This window comes from Chrysochloris asiatica, unplaced genomic scaffold (assembly GCF_000296735.1).
Source record: "Chrysochloris asiatica unplaced genomic scaffold, ChrAsi1.0 scaffold00293, whole genome shotgun sequence".
Lineage (NCBI taxonomy): Eukaryota > Metazoa > Chordata > Mammalia > Afrosoricida > Chrysochloridae > Chrysochloris > Chrysochloris asiatica.
Genome location: NW_006408811.1, coordinates 2211110 through 2219083, shown reverse-complemented (window position 1 = coordinate 2219083; position 7974 = coordinate 2211110). Strand labels below are relative to the sequence as shown.

At 36.6% G+C, this 7974-nt stretch overlaps 1 protein-coding gene across 3 annotated transcripts in view; it reads left to right on the top strand.

Annotated features, from left to right (window-relative positions):
* RICTOR (RPTOR independent companion of MTOR, complex 2) overlaps positions 1-7974 on the top strand; it is a 71697-nt gene that overhangs the window by 38250 nt on the left and 25473 nt on the right. For all 3 annotated transcript variants that reach the window (XM_006874679.1, XM_006874678.1, XM_006874677.1), the window contains 2 exons: positions 6325-6434; positions 6864-6951. In XM_006874679.1, coding sequence (XP_006874741.1) covers positions 6325-6434; positions 6864-6951 — 198 coding nt within the window. The remainder of the gene's footprint in view (positions 1-6324; positions 6435-6863; positions 6952-7974) is intronic.

Genomic DNA, 7974 nt, shown 5'->3' with positions numbered 1-7974 from the left:
CAAGCTGAAAGAACCGAAGAAACAATTCAAGTCTTGACTTGAAATACTGAAGGATTGTATGGGCAAAATATTGAATGATGCAGAAAGAATCAAAAGAACATGGAAGGACTACACAGATTCATGGTACAGAAAAGAAATGGTTGACGTTCAACCATTTCAAGAGGTAGCATATCATCACTAGCCAGTGATACTGAAGGAAGAAGTCCAAGGTGAACTGAAGGTATTGGCAAAGAACAGGACTCTGGAAATTGATGGAATACAAATAGAAAAAATTCAACTAAGTGATGAGGTACTGGAGGCACTCACTCATCTGTGCCAATAAATTTGGAAAATAGTCACCTCGTAAACTAATTGAAAGAGATCATTATTTGTGCCCATTCCAAAGAGAGATAACCCAATAGAATGTGGATATCGTTGGACAGTATCATTAATATTGCAGGCAAATAAAATTTTGCTGAAGATAATTTGAAAATGCCTGTAACTGTACATTGACAGGGGACTGCCAGAGGTTAAGGCTGGATTCCAGTGGGGATGTGGAATGAGGTATATAATCGCTGAAGTCAGATTGATCTTACCTAAAAGCAGAGTATACCAGAAAGTTGTTTTTATGTGTTTTATTGACTATGCAGAAGTTTTTGATTTTGTGGATCATAATGAGCTATAGACAATATTGCAGAGAATGAGTATTATTCTGGAACTCTTAATTGTGCTCATCAGGAACCTGTACATAGAGCAAATGTCAGTCATTTGAACAGTGCAAGGGGACTGTGAATGGTTTAAAATTAGAAAAGGTGTGCACTGGGGTTATATTCTTTCACCATGCTTATTTAATCTGTTTGCTTAGCAAATAATTCGAGAAATTGGATTATGTAAAGAAGAATGTGGCATCAGGATTGGAGGAAGACTCATTAACAACCTGCAAATATGCAGATGACATGACCTTGCTTGCTGAAAGTGAAGAAGACTTAAAATACTTACGGATGAAGATCAAAGACTATATAGCCTGCGGTATGGGATGCATCACAATGTAAAGAAAACAAAAATCATCATCACTGGGCCAATAAATAGCATAAAGATAAATGGAGACAGGATTGAAATTGTCAAAGACTTCATTTTGCTCAAATCAACCATCAACACTCATGGAAACAGCTGTCAAGAAATAAAATGATATATTGCAGAAAGCAAATCTGGTGCATTAGACCTCTTTAAAGTGTTCAAAAGGAAAGATGTCAATTTGCAGACTAAGACTTGCCTGACCCAAACCCCATAGTCATTTCAAATAGCCATATGCATGTGAAAGTTGGACCATAGAAGACTTGATGCATTTGAGTTCTTGTTTTGGAGAAGAATATTACAAGTATCATGGACTGCCAAAAGAACAAATATATCTGTGTTGGAAGATGTACAGTCAGAATGTTGCTTAGAAGCCAGGATGGCTGGACTTCTTCTCATAAACTTTGGACATGTTATCAGGACAGACCAGTCTTTGAAGGACATCGTGCAAGGCAAATTGGAGGGTCAGCGGAACAGAGGAAGAATCCCAATGATATGGATTGGCACAGTGACAGCAGCAGTGGGCTCAAGTGTAGCAATGATTGTGAGATTAACTCAGGACTGGGCAGTGTTTCGTTCTGTTGTGCAGAGGATTGCTGTGGGTTGTTACCAACTTAAGGGCACCTAACAACAACATTAGCTGGAGGTCCTTGTCTCTACATACTGGTTCTTGTCACCAGAAACTTAACAACCACAGCCATGCTTGATAGCCTTTGTTCATGTTATCCAAGTGAATGCCAGTGTTCAAACATTAAGCAAATAGTACCACATTGTTATAATCACTCCTGCACAAATCTTACTCCTGCCTCAATTGTATTTTATACAAAGATTTGAGTGGAGTGGTAATAGTAATAATTATTATAGAGAGAACCTCATACTAGTCTTATAATAGAAATTTGGAAACTAACAGAAGAACAGGAAAAAGTAGGTTTTTAGAATCTCCATATAGGTGTTAGGTATCCCCCAAATTTGAATGAATTAAAACAAAATAAGTTTCTCTACTCATTTATTCTGTATTTTCTTAAAGCAATGCCTATTAGCAATTTCTTTGGTATGCACTTGGAAATAATTCTGTTGTCTGTAAATACACGGGGAGTGCTGTGATATGATAAGAAATGCACTGTGAACCACAAAGTTGGCAGTTTGAGCCCACCAGCCGCTCCGTGGGAGAAAGATGAAGCTTTCTGCTTCCACACAGATTTGAAGTCTCGGAAGCCCTGTACAGCGTCATTGAGTTGGAACCAACTTGACTGCACTTAACAAGTATATGTTATTTGTTTTAAATTTCAAATGGCGCTATAATATAAGCATTGGACTCCTATCTGCAAGGTCAGTGGTTCAAATCCTTCTTTTAGAAACCCTGTACAGGCTCATTATGAGTCCAAACAAACACAGTGGCACTTAACAACATCTCATAGATACACCTGCAAAAGTGTGTTTTTGAGGAGTACCTGCTGGGTTTGAACTGCCAACCTTGTGGTTAGCAGTCCAGTGCTTATCCTACAGCACCACACCAAGACTGTCTTTTTTTTCTCCTTTGACAATATATATTAAAGATCTTTTTCAGAACAGTAGAGATTTAGATTTACCTCATTCTTTTTAGTTATTGCATGATGTTGTTCATTGCTGTTGAATCAGTTCCACCTCATAGCCATCCAGTATTTGTTAGATAGAACTGTGAGCACAGTTTTGGAAGCAGATCTCCAGGCATACTTTTTAAGGCACCTCGGGGTATGTTGGAACCCTCACCTTTTCATCGACTAATTAAAGTACTGAACTATTTACACTTACCTGGAACTCCTTAATGCGTTGTTGTTAAGTGCTGTTGAGACTCATCATAGCTTCCCTGTATGGTGTTTCTGAGGTTCAGCTGGTGGGTTTGAACTGCCAACCTTGTGCTTATCCTGCAGCACTACACCGGGATACATTGTTGTTGTTAAGTGCTATCGAGTCAGTTCTGACTCATAGCGACCCTATATAGAGTTTCCCAGGAGCAGCTGGTGAGTTTGAACTGCTAATCTCATGATTCACAGCCCTGTGCTGATCCTACAGCTCCACACAAAGATTCATAGTAGTCATTATATTGTTGTTGTTAAGTGCCATCGAGTCGGTTCCGACCCATAGCAACCCTGTATAGGGTTTCCAAGGAGCAGCTGGTAAGCTTGAACCGACAACTTTGCAGTTCAAACAGCTTTGCAGTCTGGCACATTAACCCACAGAGCCACACTAGGGCTCCAGTCATTATATTCACGTACTTTAATTTGTATATTAAGGAGCTCTGATAGCGTAGTGGTTACGAATCAGGCTGCTAATTTTATGGTCAGCAGTTCGAAACTACCAGATGTTCCATGGGAGAAAGATGAGGCTCTCTGCTCCCATAAAGATTTACAGCCTCGGAAACCCTGTACAGGGTTACTATGGGTTGGAACCAACTCCACGGCATATAACAACAACAGTTTGTATATTACCTCTCATGCACTGATGGCCATTAAGTTGTTTCCAACATTTTTGTTTTATAAACAATGTTTGTTTAATATTCTTGCATATATTTTTTGGCATACTTTTGCAGGTATATCTGTTAAATACATTTCTAATCATGGTGTTTAGAACTCTACATGTAATGAGTTGTACATGTAAACTTGGATTTTTCATAATTATTGCCATATCTCCCTCCAAAGAGTTTTTGCCATTTCCTCTACCAGTTTGAGTTAAAGATGTTTTGCAATACAGATGTCAGTGTGATTGATTGTCAGCTAAAAACACTTACCTGGCAAGTTATCAAGTTTTGTGGTGCTGTCCAGTTAGTTCCTGCTTATTGCAACTCTGTATGCAGCCACACGAAACACCGCCCAGGCGTGTACCATCCTTTCGATCATTGCTTTGTCTTAGCTCATTATAGCAACCACTAGGTCAATCCGTCTTATTGAATATTTTCCTCATTTTTTCTGATCATCTGATTTATTGAACATTATGTCCTTCTTCAGGGATTGGTCCCTGCTTATCATATGTCTAAAGCATGTGAGACAGAGTTTCACCACCCTTACTTCTAAAGGTGCGTTCTGGCTGTACTTCTTCCAAGACAGATATGTTTGTTTTGTCAGTGAATAGTATATTCAGTATTCTTCACTGATTCAAGTACATCAGTTCTTCTGATCAGTCTTATATGTCCATTATCCAGCTTTTGCAAGCATATGATGTGATGGAAAATACCAAGGTCAGGTATACCTTCGTTCTCAAAGTAATATCTTTGCCTCTTTTTTTAACGCTTTTAAGAGGTCTTTAACTAAAAAGATTCTTAAAAAGAAAGAAAACCAGAAAATGAGTATCAGAAGAAACTCTGAACCTTTCTTTTGAATGTGGAGTAACCAGGTGAAAGGAAGAAATGATGATGTAAAAAAGTGAAAACAAGTAAAATAGTGTAATGAAATGTGCAAAGACCTGGGATTAGAAAGCCATATTTCTCAGCTGAGGGAACTGAAGTAAATGTCTGAGCCTTTAGTTGCAACATTGAAGGATTGTATAGACAAAAAGCTGAACTTCGTAGGAAGCATCAAATGAAGAGGGAAAGAGAGTAGACAGAAAATAGGAACTGCAAGGAGAAAGTCTTGATAAGTGGAGGGGGATTCTAATCATTGAGATGAAACAAACTGTTGATTTGTTGGATGTAAAACTGGTGATCTACTCTGTAAACCTTCACAATAAAAGGATTTTTTTTAAATGATAGTAATAAATCATCAAAAGGGACTGTGTTGATAGAGGCAAGTGTTGAATCAGGAAATCCTAGGCTTGCCTGGAATTCGTATAATTTTGGGGAATAGGGATAGTATAGTATCTGCCTATACAAATAAGATCTGGAATGAGAAAAGTGCTGCAGAGGGAAATGAATAAGATGGAAAGAATACACAGAATCACTGTACCAAAAAGAATTGGCCAGGATTCAACCATTTCATGAGGGCCCATATGGTTAAGAAGTCAAAGTTGCACTGAAAGAATTGGCTAAAATCAAGGCTCCAGGAATTGACAGAATTACAAAGTGGATGCAACTCTGGAAGCACTCCCTTGTCTATGCCAAAAAATGTGGCCATCCACATAGGTGCCTGTTCCAAAAAAAAGGGATCAAATGGTATGTGCAAATAAATGATCAAACAATAATCACTAATACCACTTACAAGTACAATTATGCTGACGAGAAATCAAAAAATGTTATAGCAGTACACCAATAGGGAATTGCCAGAAATTCAAGCTGAATTTAGAAAAGGGAAAGAGGACGTGGCGCAGGAGATATCATTGCTGATGTCAGATGGATCTTGTTTGAAAGCAGAAAATAACAGAAAGATATCTACCTGTTTTGTTATTTTTGTTTTAATTAAAAAATGTTTTTGACTACACAAAGGCTCGTGACTGTGTAGATTAACAAAATGTGTAGCTAGCATAGCAAAGAATAGGAGTTTCAAAAACTTAATTATGCTCTTGGGGAACCTGTACATAGATCAGGAAGCAATTCTTTGAACAGAGTAAGGGAATATTGCATGGTATTTTAAATTTTACTGTTATTGTTGTTCCATGCCGTGGAGTCAGTACTGACTAATAGCAACCTGTGCGCAACAGAACAGCACTGCCTGGTCCTGTGTCAACCTCACAGTTGTTGCTACACTTGAGCCCATTGCTGCTGCCACTGTGCCAATCCATATTATTGGGGATCCTGCTCTTTTTCTCCAACCCTCCACTTCACTAAATATGATACCCCTCTCCAGTGACTGGTTCATCCTGATGGTACATCTGAAGTATGAGAGACAAAGTCTGGTCATCGTGGCTTCCTGAAGTTTTACTAGGAAATGTTTTTTACACTTGACTTTACTTGTATGGTGGGGAGATGATCATGTATAAAATGATAGAAGTCAGTTTCCACTTTAAAATTTCTAGTGAATAGCTTCTGTGTTTAAAATTATGAAGTTATTTTTGTTGTTTTTATTGTTTTGATTTTTGAGTGAGGCAAGAACTCAAAATGAAAATATTATTTCCCTACTTATTTGTACCCACATTATTAATTGAAGATGGAGGGACAAAGTATAAACAGAAAGCCTTTTGTGTAGAGTAAAACATTTTTATTCATAACACTTTGCTGTATTTTCTCCAAAAACTTTTAAAACGTTATAGAAGATATTCTTTGTTTTTTCTTGTTTAAGATATACTAGGTAACACTCATAAACTAGTGAATGTCTTTATGCAGTGTTCTTATATGAAAGCAAAGTAATAAATATTATCTTTTAGGAATATAATATAAAATATGTTGACTTGATTGAGGAACAGCTTAATGAAGCACTCACTACGTACCGGAAGCCTATTGATGGTGATAATTATGTCCGTCGCAGTAACCAAAGGTACAGTCAGTTCGTGGAACAATTTTTGCAAGTGGTCAAATATCAGAATTTCAAATCAGTTTATAATTGCTCATTATTTTAAGCAACATAATCTGATTACTTGTGTATTCTTTATCTTACATGGCTCAGGAAAAATCTTTTTTTTTTAAAAAAAAAAAAAAAAGCTCAACAATTTCTGTGGCATTCATAACATGCTGAATACCCTCATTGACTTAGCATTCTAAACACACTCCATGCTCTTATTTTGAGACACTCCCCCAAATTATTATTTTTCCAGAGAAATTCTCATACACTCCCATCTCCATACTTTAATTTCTGCTTGGGAATTATATCAAATTTTATTTATGTAATATATATATCAATAGTCTATTTTAATTAGTATATTTACAATATACTGGTGTCTGTATCAAACCATCTTTCTTATGCTAGATTACAGCGTCCACATGTCTACCTGCCTGTACACCTCTATGGACAACTGGTACACCACAAAACAGGCTGTCATTTGTTGGAAGTACAGGTAAAATACAATTTGCTTATGTCAAATGGTAGAAAAAATTTAAAATTTACTGTTTCTAAAATAATAACCATTTCAAAAGCTTCTCAAAGACCTTAAAGTCAGTAGTGTAAATGCTTTTATAGTCATCTGTTTTATAATTAATTTAGGCTTTCTGTGTTTGTAATCCTTCACATATATCAATACCTTGCCCACATTTTATGAGGGGGCTTCAAAAAGTTAATGGAAAAATTATGTTATCATTTAATTCATGCTGAATGACAGGGGACCTTTTGCATAGCTAATCTATTATGTAGAATATGCAATCCATTGGAAATCCTTTCCTGTGTAGTGTGTTGAGGAAATTTAGTTCTCCTCAGTAAACAACATTCTGAAAAAGTGAGTTTCTGTCTTCTTCCTAAAAAAAATGGTAGACTGAACCTCATATTTAGTTGTTCTATGAGCAACAGACTGAAAATATAAGTTATTCATTTAGACCTTACTATCCTCCTCAGAGTCCTGGTGTGGCGCTGTGGGCTATTGCGTCAGACTGCAAAGTCATTTGAACTGCAAGGTTGGTGGTTCAAGCTCACCAGCTGCTCCTTGAAAACCCTATACAGGGTCGCTGTGAGTCGGAATCGACTTGACGGCACTTAACAACAGTATCTTCATATAATTTATTTAACATACTAGGCCTAGGCAAAGAGTTCTTTGGATATAGTATGTACACTGTATTTATCACTACAAATATGCCTTACAATGAGATATTTTAAATGAATATAATTTTTCTTATTTTTAAAGAAGTAGAGAACTTTTTTGATGTGTCTGAACAATAATATTCTAACCATTTAGTTCTTTTTTGTATCAGTATTTATCTTTTTTTTTTTTTTAATTAAAGGTTTTTATTGTGGATTGAGTGAAAGTTTACAGGGCACATCATCAGTTTCACATCTAACTATTCATATAACTTGTTTCATTACATTGATTATGATCACCTACTTATACCATCAGTTAAAAGTCTTTCTCTCTATCCACTTTAGCTTTTTT